Below are 27,402 nucleotides of genomic sequence, written 5' to 3'. Positions count from 1 at the left end.
GTGTTTTGTTCTCCTGTACTAATGATCTATCTTACTTTAATTTACAAACATAATGACTGCTAGACATGATAGACTGAAGCATGACAAGGTTGCTCAACACACATTCGTTCGACGGGAGAAAAGTTAGTAGGTTCCGTAGGCTCTTGGTCCCTCTGGTCAGGCAGAGTCGTCTATTTCAGGGGCTCATGTTTCTCTTCATGCCATTCCATCTTCTTCTTCTCGTAGGAGACATGATTCACGATCTGACACATCACTCCCATCAACCTCCCGTAGGCGTTAGATTTCACCAGTGCCACCTCCAACCGATTATACTGTTGATTCAGTCCTACCTCCTGTCCCACCTCCTACCGATGATCATGCTTATCCAGTGCCATCTTCGGAGAGTGAGGCTGTTGCGGATGCTAAGCCAAAGACTTTTGGGAGGCTATCCAATTGATTTGTCCTTATTACCGCTGTATCTAGACCATACTACCAGACATATCTAGAAAGAAGATACATCTCCGAAATATTTCAACATTTATTTAAAAATTAATGCGTCCGAAGATGCATCTTCAAAAACTAAAAATACTTAAATAATATCGCAGGGTGACTAAGAAATATTAATAATGCATTAAAAAATCTTATTTTTTTAATGAATAAAACCTAATGACAATTGAATCAGCCGCCTTGCAAACAAAGCCACATCTAGCGAGGATCTACACCGTTGATTGGATCGTATGGCTATTTTATTGGACAGTATGACTGCATAATGTTTCTGTGTGCAGTGAATCTCAATCTCCTAACCTAAACCATAGGCAAATAGAGAAAAAGTTCCACCGATAAACCCTAAACCCACACCCGTGCAGCTCCGAAGCAAGCTCATCAATGGCGAAATCATCAAAACGCAGCGTCGCCAATGGAAGCAGCAGCAGCAACAACAAGAACACGAAGAAGAAGAAGATGAACAAGACAGGTCCCGAAGGCGTAGCGATGAAAGCAAAGGCTCCTAAGGTGAACATCAACCCTTTCGAGTCGATATGGTCTCGTAAGAAGTTCGACATATTAGGCCAGAAGCGTAAAGGAGAAACCAAACGCACGGGTTTGGCTCGTTCCACCGGTATCGAGAAGAGGAAGAAGACGCTTCTTAAGGAGTATGAGCAGAGTACTAAATCTTCACAGTTTGTTGATAAGCGAATCGGCGAGAATGATGAATCGATTGATGATTTTGGAAAAGCTATTATGAGATCGCAGCGAGAACGTCAGGTAGTACTTTGTTTACCATTGGTGTTTAGTGTTTGTTTGTTTGATTTTATTTTTGTTTTGAAATTTTTGTGAATTGATTATTGGTTGCTGAAATTGTAGTTGAATGTGAAGCAAAGTAAGAAAAGCAAGTATCATTTGTCAGATGGAGAAGATGATGATGGGTTTGAAGGAATTGATACTCTTGGAGGGGATGACTATGAGGATGATATGCTTGATGAAGATGATAATGATGAAACATATAGTAAGTATCATTCATATTAGTTTCTGTTTACCTAATAATATGTAACGAGCTTTTGGATGCACGATAATTTGATGATTAATTATGTATATGTGTATTGTTTTGGGCTGCTGAATTTAGTTATTTGTGAAATTTTGGGATTGAATTCTTGCTTAAGCACTCATTCTGTCTGCTAATGATGTTTTTACTATGTTTGCACTGTTTATTTTGATCTATCTTAAAGTTTTCTTAATGTGCTTGTTTTGTTACTTTTGTGTCTTAAGTTATGTTGACCATTGATTTTGCAGAAAGATCCGATTTGGGTCAGCGTCTTAATGCTCATGGTATGCAGAGTCCGGGGGAAACTGGTGGAGCAGATGGTGGGGAAAATGTAAGCCCTCTTATGCTATCAATGTTGTCTTCCTAACTATTTTTTTCTTTCTATTACTGGAGTGTAGGGAAGTTTTATGCACCCCATGGATGCTTTGTGTAATCTACCAGTTATTTCTGTTTCAGTGATTATAGGGAATCTTGATATCAAATCCTTGATAAACTTTTCACAAATGTCACTTTATTTAATATTTAGAATGCTTTGAAGTTTTTTCTGACCGGTGACCTTTCCTACAGAGACATAAAACCAAGAAGGAAGTGATGAATGAAATTATCGCAAAAAGCAAGTTTTACAAGGTGTGCAAAAGTTATTTAATCAGGGCTTTGTTAATTTATTTTTCTTCTGCAATTTGTTCACTTTATTTTCTTTCACACTAATTAATATTTTCCAGGCTCAAAAAGCAAAAGAAAAGGAAGAAGATGGCGACCTGGTGGATGAATTAGATAAGAACTTCACTTCTCTAGCTCATTCAGAGGCCTTGTTGTCTCTAACTGAACCAAACAAGAGGAAAGCTTTGAATGCTCTGGTGAACAGTAGTAAATCAAATGAAAAAAGTGATAAAGATAACCTGTCTGCTACACCGACAATGGATAAATCTGTAAAGGTACCATTATTTATCCATGAGGGTTCTTCTTGCCCTAATAACTTACTATAAGAACATCCTATATTCCAACTTTCTCTTTATGGCAGGAAAAGCCTGATGAATATGACCAACTTGTCAGACAAATGGGATTTGAAATGCGTGCTCGCCCTTCAGATAGACTGAAGACACCAGAGGAGATTGCTCAGGAGGAAAGAGAACGTCTAGAGGAGTTGGAGGTATGATATAACCTGACTTTTAGCTGTAAGTTTGTTATTATACAATGAATGAATTGCTCTTAGCATTTTCACTCATTATTGCACATTAGCTGACGTTAAATCTTGGTTGTATATCCGAGCTACCTTTTAAGATGGTTTAGATTACTTGTTATGGTCAAAGTGTATGATTTGGGATGAACTCAGAACTACCTCGGGTAATGCAGATTTGGTGTTCACATTTTAATGTTCACATTTTAATGCAGATTCTAATGTAGAAGGCGAGTGAAATTTTGAACTTTTCGTAACTATTTAGGTTGCTGCCTTGTAACTTTGTGGTTTATGGTTGATAGTTATGAAAATGGGATTTCTGCACATGGGAGTAAAATTGTGTACATTCTAATTTTTACCATTCATAATTAATCCTTTAAATCATAATTTCAGGAACTACGGCAGAAGAGGATGACTGCTGCTGAAGATTCAAGTGAAGAAGATGATGAAGATTCAGAAAAGCCATCAAAACAGAAACAACGATCTGTCTCTGGTGATGACCTTGGTGATTCTTTCTCTGTTGATGAAGAAACTATAACTAAAAAGGGTTTGATTGATTTGATTCTTGAGAGAAAAGATGAGGAAGATTCTTCTGGTGAAGATGATGATGGTGAGGATGATGATGAGGAAGATTCTGATGATTCAGAAGGCTCTGAAGATCCTGATGAAGGAACAGGAGACGATCTTGACGATAACAAAAAGGATACTACTTTGAAAGATTGGGAACAAAGTGATGATGATGATATCAGTGTTGGTTCAGAAGATGAAGATGATGATGATGAAGAAAGAGCCGCAGAAGAACTTGATGAGATAAAAGGATTAAACTCTAGGATTCATAAAAAAGCAAAGAGAAATGATTCTGTTGAAAGTGTAAAGGGAGATGATGATTCCTCGGATGCTAAGAAGTTAGTTGTTGGAGAGAAGATGTCAAAAGTGTTAGAGATTCCTTATATAATTGAAGCTCCAAAGACCTTTGAAGAATTATGTTCACTGGTGGATAAACGTTCAAATTCTGACATTATTTTGATCATCAATCGGATCCGGAAAAGCAATGCAATCACACTTGCTGCAGAAAATCGAAAGAAAGTGCAAGTAAGAAAGTTACCTTTATATTAACTATTTGTTTTGATTCAAATCTCATTTGTGCTTTTATTCATGCTTACTGAATCCACTTATTGTTTTATATGAGAAGTGTAATGTCTTAGGCTCTCAATTACTGAAAAAACTATATTTGCAAAGCAATTTCTAAAATTGCTTCTTTCAACTGTGTAAATACAGGGTCTTCTTGGTATCAAGCTCTGTTCTTTGAATGAAACCTAGCTTATGTATTTTAAACTATATTAATATCATAAATGAACCATAGCTTTGTTCTTTTTAGATTATTGTTTCTAGTTATATGAGTGTATTTATAATCATTCTTTTCTTTTCAGGTATTTTATGGAGTCTTATTGCAGTATTTTGCTGTTTTAACAAATAAGAAACCATTGAATGTTGAGTTAGTTAATATGCTGGTGAAACCATTGGTAGAGATAAGTACGGAAATCCCATACTTTGCTGCAATATGTGCTCGTCGCAGAATAGAAACCACTAGAAAGCAATTTGTTGATAGTATAAAGAACGCAGGTCAGAATGAAATTAGCTTGAATATTTGCTGCCTCTGCCTTAATTTTTTATCAACTATGACTTGTTAGACGTTTAAGCATCACCCAATCTAAAACTTTTCTTCTATCACAGAAAATAGCAGTTGGCCTTCTTCAAAGACGCTGTGTCTCTTTCGATTGTGGTCCATGATATTTCCATGTTCCGATTTTAGACATCCAGTTATGACTCCGGTGGTACTATTGATGTGTGAATATCTGATGCGTTGCCCAATAACATCTTGCCGGGATATTGCCATTGGCTCTTTCTTATGCTCAATGCTTCTTTCTGTAAGTACCTCATGTGGCAAGTTAATTTATTGTATGATAATCAACATGGATATGATGAAACTATGTCTGAGTTCTATCATGAAATAGTGGCATCTTACTAATTCTTGATGTAAATCATTTTGTATGATTTATTTCCACAAATGAATATAATATTTGGACTCTCTGCATTCTTAGTATTGCTGAACTTCAACTTTCCCTGTCTTTCATTTATTGCACCTACAATTTGCTCACATAGTGAAAATTAAATACAGGTATTTAAACAGTCTAAAAAATTCTGTCCCGAAGCAATAATATTTATTCAAACTTTGCTGCTGGCAACCACTGAAAGCAAACACATCTCATGTGAAGATTCTCAGGTATGATTTCTCCATTGATCATTTGCAGTTCAAATCTTATTTTGGTGGGTGTACGTATTTTAAACAGTCTTCTACACTTAAATAAAATAAGACTGAAACTTCAGCTCTTTCATAGGAATCTAAATTCCTTAACGCAAGTCCTATTCATTGTTGTTTAATCTTTTCAGCTAGACTGTACTCTCCTTTCCTTGTGCACAATTTCTTTTACCCCTGCACAATTTCTACTGATGACCCTTTTATCTTTTTCCTGTGTGTTCTCAAGTGTACTATACTATAAAATAAAAACATATGGTAGAAAAACATTGTTTGGTGGAGCAAATAGTGAGGCATGATCTTTTAATTTGCTTGCTTAATTCACATTCGTGCTAAGGAGAAACCAGTTGCACAGAGGAGCAGAGGTAGGGTGTGCAAGGCTTAACTGGCAACAGAATTTGGAATGTTTAATAGAGCTAGCTTTCTGGAAGTTTGTTTTGAAGAAATGTTAAATATCAAACATGTTGGTGTTGCTTTGTGAGAAATGTCAATATTTTTTTATACTTTATTGGGGCATGCCTAAATCTTGTGGAACACTATATCATTATGTTCTATGAGGATATTCTTAATGATATGGACTTCTGATTGAATGATAAATTTTGTAAATAAGTTATGCATTTTCCTTCGAAGTATAGATAAGTTATTTCTTTGCTTTTAGTCCCTACCTTTAAGTTCACAGATGATTCTTTTCATGGTCTTGTGTGTGAAATTGATATGTGAATGTTATCACTTGAGTAAATCTTTATCCTAGTTCTTGTATTCAATATATACTAATATTGTTTGTTTTCTTCCAGTTATATCATCTTATGGAACTAAAAGATCTCAAGCCTCTAGTGCGCATAAATGAGTCAGTAGACAAGATTAATGCTCTGAATTTCTTTAAGTTAATAGACATGCCGGAAGACTCTTCTTTCTTCACTACTGATGATTTCAGGTAAACTAATTTGTTATCAACTTTTATTAAAGAAAAGTGTTATCACAATGATTTGTTGTAGTCAATCTTTGTATTTGAACAAAAAATAGAAGGGTGCAAAGTATTGTTCCTTGAGTTGTGCCATCAAGAGCTATTCATTTAGATTCGGTATCATACCTATGATCACAGAATATATACTGGATGCGGCTAATATTGTGAGGGCCTATCTTCAGAGCATTGATCGGTGATATGTTTTCAAGTACTACATATGGTTTCATGTATCTTTATCTTGGCTAAGTATGATTTTTTTTTTTAATTGCAGGGCTAGTGTATTAGTTACTGTTGTTGAAACTCTACAAGGATATATCAATGCCTACAAAGACTTGAGTTCATTCCCGGAGATATTTCTACCAATTTTGAAATTATTACTTGAGATTGCCGAACAAAAAAATATGCCAACTGCGTTACAAGACAAAGTTAAAGATGTGGCTGAGCTGATTAAATTGAAAGCAGATGAACATCATGCTTTGAGGCGACCACTTAAAATGCGGAAACAAAAGCCAGTTCCAATTAGATTACTGAATCCCAAGTTTGAGGAGAAGTAAGTCCTTCCTTTTCCCGTGTCATTTTGGTAATATGTTTCCTTATCATAAAGGTAACTGAAATTAATGTCATCTTGTTCTGCAGCTATATCAAGGGTGTAGATTATGATCCAGACCATCACCGTGCTGAATTGAAAAAATTGAATAGACTGTGGAAGCGGGAACGTAAAGGGGCTGCTCGTGAATTACGTAAAGACAACTACTTCTTACTTGAGGTGAAGGAAAAAGAAAGGTCTTTACAAGAGAAAGCAAGAGCTGAGAAGTATGGAAGGGCTAAAGCTTTCCTCCAAGAGCAAGAACATGCTTTTAAATCTGGACAACTAGGAAAAGGGAAGAAGAGAAGTAGATAGATTGATATATACTTTTCCTGTCCCCACTACATGTATTAAAACAATGTGTGGGGGAATTTTTGCCTTCAAATTCATTGTTAATCATTTTTATGCAATCTTTTTTTATGAATACTAACATTGTTTAAAGAGAATAGAACACAATCTTCATATCCCCATTCATTATTTTAAGAGATTTTAAGAGATGAGAGCTAAGGTTTTCCTGTGATTACATTAGTTCCGTTTAAAGTTTGGAGGAGGGAAATGAGAGGCTTTAGAAGGATGAGAATGGAATGTGAGACTAAATAAAAATCTCACTTTATTTGACTGTTTTTATAAAAAAATCAGAATAGTATGTGTAGTTAATGTATTTTTAATTTTAATAGTATAATAACAAGATTGTTATTAGTTATTACAATTGTTATAAGATTTTTTTTAAGCCTACCAATGCTTACACCAAGTACATTTTTTTTAGTTTAAACATAATAAACAAATCATTGAGATCCTGACATGTATGAATTCTAGGCTATAAAATTTTGAAGCTAAGTCAGCTGCTCTAAATGGATAACTGAACATATATTATAAGAAATAGCTTTTGTTTCAAATTGTAATTCTTACATTCAAGTTTATTGTTCAATTTATTTTTGCATATATTAAATATATAAATATTTTATATTTAATTCTTTTTTAATTAAAATTATTTTTATAAATTAAATCATGTTAAATCAAATTTTGTCAATCAAATGCAGAAACTTTGTTTTATAAATAGTTTGTTTCAAATTTGATTTGTTTGTTGTTTTTCATTTTGATTAATTAAAACTTGATTTTTTTTTTAAAAAGCACTTTTTTAAAAAAATAACCAGTAAAGGACCTGTGCGTTCGTACGGGTCGCGCAAGTGCAATAATTTATTTAAAAAAGATTAAAATATAATATATTTTTTTGTTTATATATATATATATATATATATATATATATATATATATATATATATATATATATATATATATATATATAGTTGGATCAACGTACACAAATTGATTGCATAAGAGTTTTTTTTAATGTAATGGATGTTAAATAATAAATAAATGAGTTCAAAAAATTTCCACAAATAACTTTTTTCAGTTTGCGACATAATAAAGTAAAACATTATTAATTTATAGTAATATAATTTGCTTAATTTTTTTGTATATTATATTAAGGAAATAATCAAAAAATATAATACAAAAATATTTTTACAATTCATTGGTATATTGATATATAATAAACATTCCATTGTTAATGTTATGAATAAACATTCCATTTATCATTGAGATTTTGGACATAAGAAATAAAAATATATTTATTTAGTAATAGATGAAATTTTTCAATCTGTTACTAATTTGAGGTATAAAAGCGCAAATATTAACCTTCATAATAAATGATTATTTAACCAAAATACATAAACCATGTAAAAGAAATACCAGAACCTCATTTGTTTTAAAATATAGTAATGAATACTACCAAATGTTGAAATTAATTGCAATTGATACAGTAAGGTTTAATGCAACAAAAGATATTGAAACAAAAGGTTCACAATTTTAGTTAAAATTGTGAGAAATAAGTCCAGCAACAAAAATGATTTAACTTCGTACAATTCTTTGGTCCTTAAAAAACTGGGTTTATACAAAACCTGCCTGTAACCTTTTAGGAAGTGATGATTCATTACCATGTAAAAAACAATTACATCCATATAAACAAATGTTAAAACATAATGTATATTTTATACAACTCATTCAATAAAATTCTAATAATAAACAACGACATTTCTTGATATAATATAACTAATGAAAAACTTACGTTCTATAAGTTTTCAAAAACTTCTTTGAACACGACGTTTGTTGTAGAATTCAATGGATGGTTATCCTTGTCATGGATTAATATCTTAAGCCCTTTTTTGCTTTTGACCCTTGATATTGCAACATATAATTGACCATGACTAAATACACTTCTAGGCAAATACAATCCAACATAATCCAATTACTGACCTTGAGATTTGTTAATTGTCATAGCATAATATATAGTTATGGGAAATTGCCTTCTAGTCATTTTGAATGGCCACGGAGATTGTGTTGGAGTCATATCCATTCTTGGAATATAGATAACCCCTCCAATATTCTTTCCAGATATAATCTTTGCCTCGATAACGTGGTTTGCCAATCTTGTAACTATAAGCCTTGTTCCATTGCAGAGACCTTCAGGTTGATCAATGTTTCGAAGCAACATAATAGGGGTCCCAATCTTCAATTTAATCTTGTGGTTAGGTAGACCGGAAGTTGTAAGTGTATTCAAAAATTCCGGGGTCAAAACATCAAAAGCTTCATTTCCTTCACCGTCAAAAGTGTCTACAGAATTTGAACTTAAATATTCCTTTTCTTCACCTTTGGGAAATTTTTTGAAATTTTATTATTATAAATCTATGTTAGTACATATAAATATATGAATGTATCTATAAATATGTTTACAATGGATAACGCATACCTGGTATGAATCCAAAAACGTATTGATTTATGATGTCAACCGTTTCAATTGTTCATGCCAATATAGCTCTTGATTGCAAAAATTCTGGATTCTTGTAATTGTTAAGAAAATTTGGATATGTTTCACTAACAATGGCTTCTAGTGGATCATCATAGTTAGAAATTAAGAAATCATTTGGAATAGGAATATCCGTGTAACCATCGTTAGGTTCTTCCAATTTCCCATCGCCAACTTTTAATATCCAATTAGAAAACAATTCTAATTCAGATGTACTTGAAGTATTGTCGGCTTGTTGGAGTCGCATGTTCTTTGTAAGCTTCAGCACAACACAATGATCCCAGATGTATGATGAATTTATTGTAGAATGTACTATATCTGAACGGCTGCCCCTTGGTACAACTGGTAATATTTGCCGAAAATCTCCACCAAATACAATTACTTTCCCTCCGAATAATTTGTCAGAACAATTGGAACGCCCCATTATGTTTTTAAGGATTTTATCAAACGCTTCAAAACAAAATCTGTGTGCCATTGGAGCTTCATCCCAAATTATCAACTTTGCCATTTTTAGTAGCTTTGCACGATCACTACCTTTGTCGATATTACATGTAGAAGACTCCATTGTAGGTATTGGAATCTTGAACATTGAATGAGTCGTTCGACCTCCTGGAAGTAGTAGTGAAGCTATGCCCGATGAAGCAACAGTTAAACAAATTTGTTTCTTTGATCTTATGTAGGAAGCTAGAGTTCTCCACATGTAGGTTTTCCCTGTGCCACCGTATCCATACAAAAAAAATACGCCTCCTTGTTGATTGTTTACTGATTCCATTATTCGCTTGAATACACCTCTTTGCTCATCTAATTTTAAAAAAATACATAGCAAACATGCAGTGAATAAATTAATTATACATTAAAAAAAATTGTAAGATAAAATCATACTTTAAAAGTTAACTTTATAAAATTATGACAAAACTTACAAACATTTAACATATTTACCTGTAAGATTTAAGAACAAATTATTGTATTCTTGCAATTGTTCGGCTGGATTGTAACTCCGCTCTTCGTATATGAGCTTATTTCCCAACTGCTCAACCACATATCCACTTGGATAAGGCATTCCAGCAAATTCCTTTAGACTTCGGCTCTTCCTTTGAAGATTTCGTTCAATCTCAATTAATGTTAAATTCATTATCTCTTCATCCGACAACCTCAAACCTTTACACAATAGTAATTATAAGTGTAAACTATAAAATAAATTTACTTTTAAGAATCAAACAAATAAATATAATAAAAATTCACAATATAGGAAAAATAATACCTCTATTGTTTGCAATTCGCTGTTGAGCATATAGTATTCCATCAGCTAAGAGATGACATGTTTTACTCCATACATGTCTTGGCCTGTTAATGCTGCCTGATAATAACATGTGAACAAATAGTAATCTCAAATATTGACCTGAACCCCAATGATTTGCCTCTTTAATAGCTGCAATGAATTCTCTATCATCGCCGATAAAACCCATAGCAAAACAGGCATCCCGGAAAGTATCATATTTTACGTTATTCACTGTTTTTATATCATTATAACTGCGGGGGCCTTTGACATGTGTGAACATCAATCTAAGATAGTACAATTCGCCAGTTGTTGGAGGAACCCATATAAGCCTACCAATTGTGTAACCTTTTTGACGGGGTTTCCATTCTCTTTTTTTCTTAACATAAACAAATTTGTTGTAAGTTAAATTTTGTGCTTCAGGATACTTGCAATTTGCTTCGAACCATGATGTAAACATCGATTCAGTTACACTTGGTTTTTCCAGAACTGTATTGATACGATCAAAATCAGTGTAATATACCGAATTTTGACCTTCACAATGAAAGTACAGTCTCTCAACAGCTGGTTTTCTACCATGGATTGGAAAGGAGAATATCCTCCAAGATGCTTCACTCGGAGAAACGTACCTACAAATAATATAATGAAAGGCAATGGATTTAAAATTAATAGAATGATTATTGTAGACAGAATATATAAATTTTATTATAACACATATAGTCAAAACAGTGTACATATAAAATTTTCTACACCATGCATGTAAAGAAAAATTGCACACTTTTAGTTGAAATAGATAAATTGCATGACATCATATTTCAAGTGATATATTAGAAACGTACCTACAATTAATATACTGTTTGATCTCATCAATATTCTGCGGCTGGTTGGAAGTTCCATCATCATTCGGTACAATGGCAGCGGTGATTCTGTCGTAACCTTTGTTGATGTACTTGAATAAGTACTTAATCGATGTACTTTGATTGCACCATTCCATGTTTATGTGAGCTTGGTACTTTGTCAACAACTTTGCATTGTATGAAACAACATTCCGGTTATCGACTTGAATTCCATTCTTAAGAACTGTATGTCCATTGTCCCTTCTTCTATATACCGGAAACCCATCTTGATCAACAATTGTTTCGGGCTGAAACTGTTTTGGAAAATATTTAGAACATTTTCCATCTTTCATGCACGGTGAAGATCGATTTGCAAATCCACACGGGCCATGAATCATGTGAGTTTTAACCAAATTATACAACTCTTCATTGGTATCTTGGTCAGGTATTTCAGCTGAAATAATGCGATCAATATCACTTGGAGTTGGATATTTGTTAGATGGATGGAGGAAAATTAAGATGTGAGCATGTGGTAATTCTCTCTTTTGAAACTCAATTGTATACATATCTATAAAAATAAATATATAAAATATATACAATAGTCATCACACGAATGATAAATTTGAAAATAACAATACGATTAATTGAATATGGAATAAGTTACTCACATGCAAGAACTTTCCCCAATAGACTTTTCTTTGTGAGATCAGACAAAAGCTCATCAAATTTTATTTTAAAGACTCTTGAAATGATGTCAGGACAATCTGATGCTTTTAGATGAACAGAACCAAGCAAACGCTGAATTTCAGGCCAGTTGGGGTTACATGTGAATGTAATGAAAAAATCTGGAAATCCGACATAGCTGCATATTGCCATTCCGTCAAAGTATAGTTGATCCATATATCTACGACTACCAACGTATGAAGAAGGTAGCACAACCCTCTTACCTGTGTTTGACCCGTGCGTTTCTCCATTTGAATTATATTCATTCAAATTGTGATACTTGCCAACCCTCAGTTTTGACTGATTCTTTCGAAGCCACCTAAGTCTTTCTGATTCCATCATTGTAAAACCATCTACCAAAAATTGTTGATAAAGTCTCCTTGATCGCAACAATGTTTGTGCTTCATTAGATCTTGATTGAATTCTAAAGGCCAACCACTCTCTTATTGTAAGTCGATTTCGCTTTGTTGCTTCTTCCCAAGGAATATCTTTATTGTTCTGTTCTGACTGTGTTATGTCTGTGAAGTGGCGAATATTTGTCCCTTTATCACGGTGCCTCACATTAGGTCTATATCCATCCTCACCATATGGAAATAATAATGGGTACTGATATCCTAAATAACTGGTATGATACTCATCTATCCTTTGAAGTTCGCCACATTGTTTTTGCACTATAATGTCTCTTTTTTCTGCAGCGTCGACATCTCCAACAATTAAAGCAGCTACTTCGGATACAGTTGGTTGATTATATATCCTTCCATCATTTCTTCGTTCAGATATTAAACGAAGTTTTAAATCAGAAACACCTTCTTCACAAAGTCTGTCCCTTGCCATGCGAAATGATTGTGCATGAACATTATGTTCATATAACATTTCAGATAGTTTTCTCACAATATTAACATCAACTCCACTTTTTGACCTATAATGAAAAGAGTTGAAACAGTTTATTGCAAGTTTCTTAAATAAATAAATTTAAAGTTTGGAAAATAATAGATATCTAACCTGAATCCATGCATTCTGTTTTCAATTTCATTCTCAGTGTCATAAACATATAGTTGTGCAAATCGTGGATTTTGACCTGACATCGGTAACATGCTTCCTATTCGGTGACATGATTGACCTTGGATACGAAAATTGGGAGGGCATCTACCGTTGTTAAATCGATTGTCCACTTTCGCACCGGGAGATGTAAATGCAAACATAACGTTGTACATTCGAATTTGTTGTTGGAAATTTTTTGATTCACATGATTCGTTGTCAAACAACAGATGTTGTAGAACTTTAGGAGCGAGTTTTAACAGAGGTAACTGAACTTTTCCTGATCCACAACACATGGAAAATTTAGGATTGGACGCATGACAACATTTGTTTTTCCTTTCCGAATACCACATATTTGCACCACAATATTGACATTCAATGACAGGATCCCCTATATCATAATACCCTCCTGATCATTAATAGTATTTAATTCATATGTTAAATGAGTTGTATTTCATAATAATAAAATATTATTTATAGTAAATCATTTTAAAATACCTGATGTAATTTCAAAAGTTTCCATAGCATCTGTTCCATTAGACATTTCATCTTCATCAAAACTTGAATTTGTTGCTGAACTGTAACCTTTTGACATAACATTTATTGTGTTAAGAATATTGTAATATTCTATGACATATCATAAACAAATTAACTCAAATGAAAAATAATTAAGAATATACCGTCAGATTCATCATTCATATTATCGTCTCCACTATCAGATGCAAAAAGCTCATTGAATTGCAATTCTGGTATTGGATCTTGGTTTGATGTTGTTGCAGCAAATGTATTGTCAAACCTCTTAGATAAGTTAACTCCTAATTTGGTAATGTTTATGCTTGATATCCTTTTTGATCTGATATTATTATTGGTACTTGGCTTAGTCTTTAAGGACGAATGAAGTTGACGACTTACTTCAACGTTGGCTATACCACGACCGTCATTTAGTTATATGAATATTTATAATAATAATAATATATAACTAAACTGATATGAATATTTATAATAATAATAATAATAATAATAATAATAATAATAATAATAATATAATGCAAATGGTGATTGTCATAATAATAAATGAATATTATTTCTAAATTATAATGCAATTAGAATCCAATTGAATTCTTAATTATGATGAAATTGTATATAAACAACATTATCAATCCGTTTTAAAATGTATGAGTTGTGAGTTATAATGAACCTTAAAATATTATAAAATATTATTATTTTATTCAATAAAATATGTAACTCAAGTCCATCCATTCATCGATTTTATTTCATAATTTAAAAAATAGTCTATTATATTTATTGCCATTATTTCATGAGTTTTATTTTTTTTAAATGATTTAAATGTTTATAATAATAATAATACACGTATTTAATAAACTACTTATAAAAATAAAATATTTTATTTGTGTAACATTTTATTAAGTACTATTAATATTTGGGATAAAATATTATATGTATTAATTTTTTTTATGATAAGAAATAAAATAATATATTTATTATTCATACGCATTTTTTATATTTTAAATAATAATATTAATAATAAAAAATTAAATTATTTATTATTTAGTTTTTATAAAAAAATTCAATGATGGAAATAATTTTTATGACATAATTTTTTCAATTTTTACAATCATTTATGACTTTTTCGTCCCCATAAACAATATTTTTTTTATATCTTTTTGATTATTAATATAGTTTATTGTAATATTTTATCAACATTTGTTCTTTTAATTATGCCGATATTTTTTATAACATTAATGTTTTCAATACCTTTTTATAATGATTTATTAGGTTTTTTGTCTTAAAAATAGTTGACTCTTTTTGATTATTAGTGACAGATTTATTTTTATTTTTAAAGGGAATAAAATTAATTTTTGTAACATTTTATTATGTGCTATTAATACTTGGGATACAATATTATATGATTTTTTTTGTTCATGTGAAATAAAATAACATATTTTTATTAATATGTAATTTTAAATTTAGAGTAATAACAAAAAAAGTTAAATATTTATTATTTTCATTATTGAATTTAATTTGTGAACAACTTTAAATATATTAGTGGTTCTCCAAAAAAAGAAAAAAAATTAATTGTAGTTTATTGTAAATATTTTATCAAGATTCAGTTTATTTATTAGTATCATAAATAAACATTTTTTTAGATAAACTAAATTAATTTTTTATGATTCAAATGAATTTATTTTAATACTTTAATTAATGGCCTTCATATAGTATAATATATGCTACATGGTGATGCATTAATTTTAATAAATATTGATTATAGTCATCTAATATCTACGTTTATTATTTGTAATTTACCAACAATATGAAGAATATTATTTTGATTATAAAAAGAATAAATATAATTATTTGTAAATATGAATAAAATTTTGTACAAAATGATCTTTTTTATATTGATTATTTCCTATGTTATATTTTTAAAAAATTGATATGAATATTTATAAAATAATAATAATAATAATAATAATAATAATAATAATAATAATAATAATAATATAAGTAAACCATGTATATTGATTATAAATTGCAAATAATAATGTAATTGGAATCCAATGAACCGTTAATTATCATAAAAATAATTATTAAACGTGTAAAATATGGTTGTCATAATAATAAATGAATATTAACTCTTAATTATGATAAAATTAAATTAGTCAATTACTTAATATGTAAGTAAACGGTATGAGTTGTGAGTGATAATAAATCTTAAACCATTATAAAATTTTATTATTATATTCACCAAAATGTGTAACTCAGGTCCATCAATTCATCCATTTTCTTTCATGATTTAAAAAATAGTCTCTTATATTTATTGTCCTTATTTCATGAGTTTTTTTAAATGATATAAATGTTTATAATAATGTGAATATCCATCTTTATTAAATCTATTTTTAATATATAAAAGTTAATTACCACTATAATTACTTAATTACCCTAATTACAATCCATAATAAAGCTACTTTCATGTTCCTATAAGTAATTTCGTACTAAACTCTATTTATACTACTAAAAAAGATTACCGTTATCTTATTGTTGTTGCAATCTTATCATTCCAAAATAAAATCAATATTCTGAAATCAAATTAATTATTATTAAAAAATTATAGGTAAAATTGTTCCCAATTAAATGCAGTAATGAATATAAAAAATATTTAAATTTACATTTTACTTTTGACTAATCATCTATAATTTAATTTAATTTTTAATTTTTATTCACAACAAATTTACAACTATTTATTTTCTAATGACAATATATAAAATTATAACATTCATATGTGAACTAAATTGAAATATTTATTAACAATAAAAATTTAATAAAAAATTTAATCAAATTATAATAAAACAATTTCTCTACATTTTCATTTAACCATTAATATTGTTATTTATCAAAAAAGTATAAATAATGAATATAATGTCATTTTAAAAATTAAATAACGAATATCATAAATAACTAAAAATTTCATAATTTACGTTATTATTCTTAACTGAATGATGCATATGAATAATAAATATATTACTTTATTTCTAAATATTAACAAAATTAATACATATAAAATTTTATTTTAAATATTAATAGCACATAATAAAATGTTACACAAACAAAATATTTTATTTTTAAATAATTTAATAAAAATTTTATATGTATTAATTTTGTTAATATTTAGAAATAAAGTAATATATTTATTATTCATATGCATCATTCAGTTAAGAATAATAACGTAAATTATGAAATTTTTAGTTATTTATGATATTCGTTATTTAATTTTTAAAATGACATTATATTCATTATTTATACTTTTTTGATAAATAACAATATTAATGGTTAAATGAAAATGTAGAGAAATTGTTTTATTATAATTTGATTAAATTTTTTATTAAATTTTTATTGTTAATAAATATTTCAATTTAGTTCACATATGAATGTTATAATTTTATATTGTCATTAGAAAATAAATAGTTGTAAATTTGTTGTGAATAAAAATTAAAAATTAAATTAAATTACAGATGATTAGTCAAAAGTAAAATGTAAATTTAAATATTTTTTATATTCATTACTGCATTTAATTGGGAACAATTTTACCTATAATTTTTTAATAATAATTAATTTGATTTCAGAATATTGATTTTATTTTGGAATGATAAGATTGCAACAACAATAAGATAACGATAATATTTTTTAGTAGTATAAATAGAGTTTAGTACGAAATTACTTATAGGAACATGAAAGTAGCTGCATTATGGATTGTAATTAGGGTAATTAAGTAATTATGGTGGTAATTAACTTTTATATATTAAAAGTAGATATGAAAATAAATACTATTTCAAAATATTTATATAATCACACTAAAAATAAAATAAAATAGAACATCAACTAAGGTGCCACATGCATTTGGTGCCACATTGGCGCATGCTTTGATATTGTTTAACATAGGCGCCATTAGGAGTGTAAAAAAAACCAATTATCCATAACCAAATTGGTATCCAAATTGTTCCACTTTAAAAAAACCAAACCAAATAAAAATTGGGGTATCCATTTTGTTATCCAAATATGTACCGTTACCCATTATAAAAATTTGGTTTCGTTATTGGTATTCAAATTTTACTATGCGTTAAATTTTTATATTTGTATGTTTTCATGTTTTATCACATTATAAATCAACTTTATATTTTATTTTTTTTTTAAATTTTATAAAAAAATTATTTTAAAAATAAAAATCAGATCTTTTTTCTTTTCACCAAAAATATTATATTTGGATTTTTTTTTCGAAAAAGTTATATTTAATATTTTTTTTCAAATAAAATTATTATTTTTTTCTAAATAAAAAAGATATTTTTTATCAAAAATATTTTATATTTTTTTCAGTAAAAAATGTTTTTTTAAAAAAAAAAGATTATTTATTTATTTATTTTCAGAATATAATTTATTAATTTTAATTTTTTTTATATATTTTTTTTTCTTTTTTCTGAATATTTGTTTTTTTTTTCTAAAAAAAATTGTTTTTTTTTATGTTTTTTAAATTTTAAAAGAAAAAATATTTTAAAACCTCATAAAATTTGTTTATGAACAATTACGAGAGATTTTAGAAATTTGAACAATTTTTTTGATGAATTATTTATTTTATGAACAATTATGATTTAAGAGATATGATTCATAATTATTTTATTTTATGACCGTTTTTATGTAACACATCATACTTTGGGATTGTTTTTAATCGAGATATTATTTGTGGTGATTATAAAAGTTAATTTTAAAGTAATTTTTTAAAATAAATATTTTTTTATATAAAATAGTTTTATAATTAGTGAAAATAAAAAAGTTAGTTAAAAGAAAATAAAATTATTTTTGATACAAAATTGATTTTTTAAAAATATAGTTTTAAAAACTATTTTTTTTATAAAATTGATTTTTTTAAGAAAATAAAAAATTGGTTTTAAAGAAACTGATTTAGAACTGTTTTTTTTTAAACTATTTTTTTTTGAAAAATCGGTTTAAAACCGAATCGATCCACTTATAAACCGATTTCTAAAAATAAATTGGTTTTATGAAAATTGTTTTAAGAACCAAACCGAACCATATATATGGTTCAATTTGGTTTGGTTCATGATCCATGCACACCCCTAGGCGCCACATGTATTGACGCATGCATGTAAAATGCTCCACATGCAATGGCACATGCATGATCCAGTTAATGCATGTGGCTACTGCTCTTTTTACCCGTCTATAAATATAGTGTCCCCTCCCATTATTTTTCACACATCTTCTTACTATCTCCTTCCATGTTTTTTTTAAAATGTCTTCATATTCATATATATGTCATTATATTCACAAGAGAAATGCCGATTTAATTTATTCGACAGTGCAACCTCCGATAAAGAATCGACTATGGAATATATTATATAGAGACGTTCAAACATCTTAACATGATCTTGATCTATTGGTTAGATGAAGACATTGTAGAGGATAAAAAGATCGGAAGAATTCAAATACTCGATAAAACGTTCAACCAAAATGGAGAAGTTCGTTTCTGGATGAATGTTAAAACTGACAAAGATGTTCACATGATAATGTATAGTAATTACGAAATTGTTTCGATGATTGTAATTGCATAGTCATGTTGTTTAATTGTTGTATTTGTTTGTGTTGTTGTTTAATCATTGTATTTGTTTGTGTTGTTGTTTAATTGTTGTTTAAATTAATATTTACTTGTTGTTTTTAAGTTATTGTACTTGAATGATATTTATGAAATAAAAGTTGTTTTTAATATAAAGCAAAACAATTACATTTAAAATTATGTTGATGTGCTTGATCCAACATTGTGACAGTTTGTGCGATTGTGTCTTGACTAGCAACATGAACTACATAATTTGACCATTTTGTTTGCCGCAAGTTGGGGAGAAAAAAGTTGGTTGCTAAGAGGTTGAGAAAGAAAAAGAAAAAGAAAAAAAAGCAAGAAAAAAAAGCGAAAAAGAAAAAAAAATATAACAAAAATGTTTTGTACTAATAAGTTGTGTGAAAAAGTGTAACATTTGAGCAATGAGAAAAAGGTAAATGAAGTTGTGAATGCTTGGGAATTTGAGAAGTGATCTCTCTCATATGATTAGTCAATATTTTTGTTTCAATTGCCTTTGTAAATGACCCTTCTTTCTTACCCAAGCCACATTACAACCATTGAAATCCTTGTGATTTGTGTTTTATACTTTCAATATGATTTTTTTGGATGAAAGTATAATTTGATCTAGATGTTAGCAAGATTGTTGGGAGTGAGTCAAGTCCCTCATGTTTGTTTTCATCCATCGATGAAATTGTGTGTTAGGTGAGATTCATTTTTGAAATTGTGTTGTATTAGAATTTTGACATGTGTTTTGTGTTTAAAATTTGTTTCATGATCATATCTTCATTGTAGTATGGTGGTAAACATCACTTTGCTTGTACTTTTGCAATTTGAACCATGCATTTGCTTTCTTTTCTAAAAACTCGTTGATATTGATATCTTGGTAGTTGCTCTTATTTCTTTTGGTTAGTAAAGTTCTTGTTTGAGGACAAACAAATTTCAAAGTTGGGGAGAGTTTGATAAGTGCCAAATTGGGCTATAAATTGCATATAAAAACTTGGCATTTTTCATTTTATTTTGTATTTTCGGCCGTTGAATTCCCTATGTTTGCCATCGAATGTCATATAAAGTGCATTTGCCTTTGATATCCTTGATTTGTGTGTTGGTGTGTAGGAAATGTTGCAAGAATCCATCGAAAAAGACACAATTCAAAGAACAAGGAACAAAGCCAAGATGAGAAATTCTGGCATGGTCGCTGGGCGAGAGCTGGCGAAGGAAAAGCGAGCTCGCCGAACGAGGCCAGAGAAATGAAATCCAGGGGAAAATCACGTGCTGGTCGCCCAGTGAGGCCTTGAGATTTTGACTTCGTCGGGTGAGGATGTGGTCGCTGGGAGAGAATAGATATTTTTGCCAATGACAGTTTACTGCGTTTGAGCCAGGTGGAAGACACTTAAAGGTGATTTCGCCGGGAAAACCCTTGCTCGCGGGGCAAGACAAACAATTCTCAACTTTGTATAAATAGGACCAAATCATATTTTTGGGTCCTCTCTCTTATTTTTTGGATATTATTTCTTTTGCTCTCATGGAATAGCCAAGAGAAGCCATTTTTAGAGAGAGTGAAACTTAGAAAACAACAAGTTAGGATGCTTCTTGAAGATCCGAAGTTGGATTCGTTTCTATCATAGGGAAATTGCAGTGGATACTTGTTCCTCTTCAATTTTCTGTTTGTATCTAGCTACTATGTGTAGCTAAATACCTTTCTGGTTGAGATTGGATGTAAGTTCACTTTTATAATATGTATTTTTATTAATCATGACGTTGTATATAATCTATTCACGAATTTATATCAATGTTATTCTTGTTTACATATTTATTTTATGATTTGAACCGTTACTGAGAAGTACTCTTCGAATATAGATCTAGGATAAGCATTCTGTTAGATTCTAAACTCTAGACATAGATTTAGGTTTAACATTCACATGAGTATCGAATCTTAATGCTCCGTATTGTTTGATAGGCTAAGAGATCGCCGATTAAACACGACAAAATTTTAGACATGAACCCTGTTGTGAGCGGTACATGATGATATTGAAAGATGTTTATGATTTTGTACAACTGATTGATAAATTACATATTTGATTGATGGATAAAATTCAATCCTGACAAGTTCTCATCTCTTTGAAACTTTATTTTTCTGTTATCCGTTTTACATAGCGTAGATTTTAAAATAAACCTTGCAAACTTAAACTTAAAATCATAGTAACTGTTGAACGAAAATGATATCGCACTAATCCCTCTGGAGACGATAAACAAATACTTACCCACAATAGCACTCATACGCCAATCAATAAAATGGCGCCGTTGTCGGAGATTGGTGTTTAGATATTAAAGCATTGCAATAGTTATATCTTTTTAAACTTTGTAAACTTGTCTATATTGTGTATATATTTGTTTCCCATCATGTTTTCCTAAGTATTGGTTAGTAGTAACTATGGGAGAAGTAACATCATCTAGCCAAGCACAAAGAAGCAACAAGAAGGAGCGTCTACTTGAAAGGCGTCGAGCTAACGACGTTAAATAAACGTTTGTTGGGAGGCAACCCAACTTAGTAAGTATTTAATAGCTTTGTATTAATTAATTTAATTTGTATTTTTTTAAATTTGTTCAAGTAGATAGTATATAAGTTTTTGTGTTTGTTCTCAAATTTGTTTTTGAAATGACTTGAAAAAGCATTGAGTGATTATTCTAAGTTTGAAAGTTTCAACTTGCATTTGTATGGTAATGATATGAGATTTGTCAAGGTACATGTTTAATACTTTCTAGAACATAGCATGACTATGAAACTTGTAATTTGTATAAATATCATGACATTCATTCTTTTGCAATACATGTTCATATTTGAATCACTTTAGATCATAACCAAAGGTGAGGAAACTTCCATTGTTTACTAAATTGCATAGGAGAGCAACAATTCTTGTTTTAACTCGTTTGACTTATGTTTAATCTTACATTTGTGTTGAATTATATGAAAGCATGAAAATGATCATGACATTTTGTTTGATCTTGAACACAACCACTTGATAAGAAGTAACCTACCTTGTGAGTGAACGAGAATTTGTTAACCCCTTTGAGCCTTAGTATACAAATCTATATCAATTTTGAACTGTGCGATTTTTCCTTTGGACACGAAGAGTAGTTCATCATTGATTTTAGATTGGATTCTAAATTTTTTCTTGACCTTCAAACATGAATTGTGGTTTGAATTTTTACATCTATTTTAGAAAGTTTGGGAGCATTCACATTGCAATGTTGGTTGTATTCAAGTTGGGGAGAAAAATATTGGTTGCTAAGAGGCTGAGAAAGAAAAAGAAAAAGAAAAAAAATTAAAAAAAGTGAAAAAGAAAAAAAATATAATAAAAAGGTTTTGTACTAATAAATTGTGTGAAAGGGCGTAACATTTGAGCAATGAGAAAAAGATAAATGAAGTTGTGAATGCTTGGGAATTTGAGAAGTGATCTCTCTCATATGATTATGCAATATTTTGTTTCAATTACCTTTATAAATGACCTTTCTTTGTTACCCAAGCCACGTTACAACCCTTGAAGTCCTTGTGATTTGTGTTTTATGCTTTCAATATGATTTTTTTGGATGAATGCATAATTTGATCTATATGTTAGCAAAATTGTTGGGTGTGAGTCAAGTCCCTCATGTTTGTTCTTCATCCATCGATGAAGTTGTGTGTTAAGCGTGATTCATTTTTGAAATTGTGTTGCATTAGAATTTTGACGTGTGTTTTGCACTTAGAATTTGTTTCATAATTATGGTTTCATTGTAGTATAGTGGTAATCATCACCTTGCTTGTGATTTTATAATTTGAACCATGCATTTGTTTTCTTTTCTAAAAACTTGTTGATAATGATATCTTGGTAGTTATTCTTGTTTCTTTAGGTTAGTAAACTTCTTGTTTGAGGAAAAACAAAGTTCAAAGTTGGGGAGAGTTTGATAAATGTCAAATTGGGCTATAAATTGCATATAAAAATTAGCATTTTTCGCTTTATTTTGTGTTTTCGGTCTTTGAATTCCCTATGTTTGCCACCGAATGTCATATAAATTGCAATTGGCATTGGTATCCTTGATTTGTGTGTTAGTGTGCAGGAAATGTTGTAAGAATCCATAGAAAAAGACACAATTCAAAGAACAAGGAACAAATCCAAGATGAGAAATTCTGGCATGGTCGCCGGGCGAGAGCCGACGAAGGAAAAATGAGCTCGCTGGGTGAGCTTTGGCGAGACCAGAGAAATGAAATCCAGGGGCAAATCTCATGCTAGTTGTTAGTTGTAATTTTAAGTGTCGGGTTTTTGTTATCGTATCCACAGGGATTGTAAGATATCACCGCCGTTCGATGGTTGTATTAATCTTAGCCTAAGTAACACAGGGGGTTTTGGTTTTAATCACGTTATCTTGTATAAAAAGGTAATACAATGCGGTAAAAGTTTGATTTGAATATTTGAGAAATATTGCCAAAGTTAGGGTTCAACGATCACTTTGCATGTATTTGTTCGGTCAACAATCTTATAAACTCCTTTAGATGATAAATTATTTCACAAAGTCCTCCCAATGTGTTTCTCTCGAACACACATTGTGAGTTTTCCCATTTTGATCGATTGTTTATCTCTAACACAACCTATCAAAATGACAACTTTTTGGTTCAACCTTATGGTGAACAAAATCATTCATTACTATCTCTAGCTAACAAACAAGATTGGATGAAAACCTAGGTTAAGAGTTGGTAAACATCTCTCGATCATAAACCAACACAAAGAGTTTTGAATAAGAACAAAGTTTTCATCATATATTCACCATTAAAGAGTTTACACATGAAGATCCTTACATTTACACACAAAGCTAGTGATCATCTACATCTAACCTTGACAAATGGAGGACTTAGCTACTCATTTTCATGGTAGCTTGGTCGGCAAGTTTCGGAAGAAGGTTGATCAACATCCGAGTCGAATAATCGAGATTGGATGGGAATCCACCTTCTTTTTGTAAAAGATGGTTAAGAGATGAAGAGAAATGAAATTTAGGGCACAAAAGCTTCTAAGAACAATGCTGTAAAAATATCTAGAAAAAGTGCAAAAGTATGAAAAACTAGGTATGGCTTCAAAAAGTGGCACTTGCTACTTATAGAGCTGTACTGGGATGTCATGCTTGCTAGGCGAGCAAAATGGCTCGCCTAGCGAGGGTCTAATTGAGGCACATGAGGCACCTGCGCCCAGAGAAACAGCCTATCTCAGACTGTCATGTTCGCCTAGCGAACAAAACCTTCGCCTAGCGAAGGGCACGCTTCAACCCTCGCTCCAGCGAGGTTGAGAGGTTTGGCTACTGGAATCCTCGCTGGGAACTCGCTAGAGCCTCGCCTAGCGAGTGAGTGCTGGCTACGCTTTTTACCAAGTCTGGACGCGTTCGCTGCAACGTTCGCTGGAAGCTCGCCTAACGAGTCCTTCGCTACAGCTCTCGCCTAGCGAGCAAGCTGATGAATGCATCTTCTCTTTGGTTCCTTTGCCAACTTTCTTGTGTCTTCATTTTCAATCATTTCATGCCTTCTTCCTGCACAATAACACACAAATCAAAGGTACCAAGATCGTTTATCAATGTATTGCATTTCATCTAAAACAAAGGTGGTTTTGACAATTTAGCAAGGAAATGGAGTGAAAGATACCCATATTTGATAGCTCAAATAAGCACTTTTGGGTATCTAACACTAGTCGCCCGACGAGGTCTTGAGATTTTGACTTTTCCGGGCGAGAATAAATATTTTTGCCAATGACAATTTGTTGCGTTTGAGCCAGGTGAAAGACACTTAAAGGTGATTTTGTCGGGCGAGCCCTTACTCGCTGGGCGAGACAGACAATTCTCAACTTTGTATAAATAGGACCAAATCAGATATTTGGGTCCTCTCTATTGTTTTTCAGATATTATTTCTTTTTCTCTCTTGGAATAGTCAAGAGAAGCCACTTTTAGAGAGAGTGAAGCTTAGAAAACAACAAGTTAGGATGCTTCTTGAAGATCCAGAGTTGAATTCGTTTATATCATTGGGAAATCGTGGTGGATGCTTGTTCCTCTACAATTTTTTCTGTATCTAGCTACTATGTGTAGCTAAATTCCTTTCTTGTTAGGATTGTATGTAAGTTCACTTTTATAATATGTATTTTTATTAATCATGATGTTGTATACAATCTATTCATAAATCTATATAGATGTTATTATTATTTACATATTTATCTTATGATTTGAACCGTTACTGAGAAGTACTCTTAGAATATAGATCGAGGATAAACATTATGTTAGATTCTAAAATCTAGACATAAATTTAGGTTTAATATTCACATGAGTATCGAATCTTAATGCTCCACATTGTTTGATAGACTGGGAGATCATCGATTAAATAATATGGTAGAGCTCTCGACAGAAGTTTAGACATGAACCCTCTTGTGAGCGATACATGATGATATTGACGAATGTTTATGATTGTGTACTACTCATTGGTAAATTACATATTTGATCGGTGGATGAAATTTAATCTTGACAAGTTCACACCTCTCCGAAACTTTATTTTTCTATTATCCATTTTACATAGCTTAGATTTTAAAATAAACCTTACAAACTTAAGCTTAAAATTATAGTAAGTATTAAACGATAATGATATAACACTAATCCATGTGGAGACGATAAATAAATACTTACCCATAATATCACTCATAATGCAATCAACACTCCGTCCTAAAATAATTGTCATAATTGATCATTTCACATAAATTAAAAAAATGTGATAAATGAAAGAGAGAAAAATATTTTTATTACATTGCAAGTATTAGAATAGAGAGTATTAGTTAGAGTGCATAATTGGAAGATAAACATTAGAAATGCATTGAAAATTAAAATGCAACACTTATTTTGGGACAAATAGTTTTATACGATAAGATAATAATTTTGAAGGAGAGAGTAATAATGTAAATTTTATTTTTGTTAGAGACAAGTAGAAAATTTTCATAGTCATTTAGTGTGATTAGTCCCCATCAAAGAAACATGTGAGGTATACAAAGTAAATTCTTCTCTTTCAATTAAATTATTTCATACCTAGGAATTAAGAATTAAAGTTTTTACCACTTGCATACAAATTTAGACCAACATATTGTAGGTAATATATGATTTATAATTTATTATTACCTCTTAGCTTCTTTTTGCTTTAAGGCAATGCTTGTCTCACCCATGAGGTGCACCCTACGCCTCTGAAGATTTAAAAAAGTCTTTATTGTATTTGGAGATACATCTCTGAACATATTTAAAATCACACAAGCTCTCATAACTCAGATACACACCCTTATATTGGCAAAATATTATTCGAAGGTGTATCTTTGAAAATTATTTATGGTGTGTTCGGAGATGCATCTCCGTAAACACTCTTGAATTTATTTTAAGCTATTGGGTGCATGTTTATTGCACATAACATGAGATATTTCGGGGATACATATCCGAAAACCCCATGAGTGCATTTTAGACAACAACTTTGTTCTAAATTTGACACCTTGTGAGGCCAACTTATATTTTAGGTCATTTTAGGCCATAAATTAAAAAATGCATACATTAATTGATTCAAACATACTACACATACATTAAAAAAAGATACACATAACATTTGTCAGAAAATGCAAAAAAATAAATAAAATACAACCAAACATAAACTATTGCGTGTGTCTAACCCCTGGCTTCTCCGCCTGTACTACAAAGAATTTCAGGCCTCGACAATAATGCCTTCTACGAGGGACATATGTTGACTGTCTTTCTCAAAAAGCCTTGCCTCTATGCCCGATCTCGCCATATCCATAATACGTCAACAGACGCCACATACATCTTGGGTGCGGTCACCCCTAGGCTCTAGTACCTTCTGATTAGAAGGCCTAGATGGTCTTCCAGGAGCGTTCAGTGTCATGATAGGATGTGACACCCTATAAAACCAT

At 30.5% G+C, this 27,402-nt stretch overlaps 1 protein-coding gene and 1 pseudogene across 1 annotated transcript; one reads left to right on the top strand and one right to left on the bottom strand.

Moving 5' to 3' along the window:
- Window positions 1-752: 752 nt before the first annotated feature.
- On the top strand, window positions 753-7,083 carry LOC127117736 (uncharacterized). The gene is made up of 13 exons (XM_051047846.1): window positions 753-1,242; window positions 1,342-1,483; window positions 1,768-1,850; window positions 2,087-2,146; window positions 2,242-2,454; window positions 2,541-2,669; window positions 3,090-3,788; window positions 4,127-4,319; window positions 4,431-4,624; window positions 4,876-4,980; window positions 5,808-5,947; window positions 6,249-6,527; window positions 6,614-7,083. The coding sequence occupies exons 1-13, from the start codon at window positions 865-867 to the stop codon at window positions 6,876-6,878; spliced, it is 2,880 nt and encodes a 959-aa protein (XP_050903803.1). The 5' UTR covers window positions 753-864; the 3' UTR covers window positions 6,879-7,083.
- A 1,611-nt stretch (window positions 7,084-8,694) lies between these two features.
- LOC127092855 (uncharacterized) overlaps window positions 8,695-27,402 on the bottom strand; it is a 28,528-nt pseudogene continuing 9,820 nt past the window's right edge.

This window comes from Lathyrus oleraceus, chromosome 1 (assembly GCF_024323335.1).
Source record: "Lathyrus oleraceus cultivar Zhongwan6 chromosome 1, CAAS_Psat_ZW6_1.0, whole genome shotgun sequence".
Classification (NCBI taxonomy): Eukaryota; Viridiplantae; Streptophyta; class Magnoliopsida; order Fabales; family Fabaceae; genus Lathyrus; species Lathyrus oleraceus.
The sequence above is the reverse complement of the archived record's forward strand: the minus strand, read 5'-3'. Positions and strand labels throughout refer to the sequence as shown.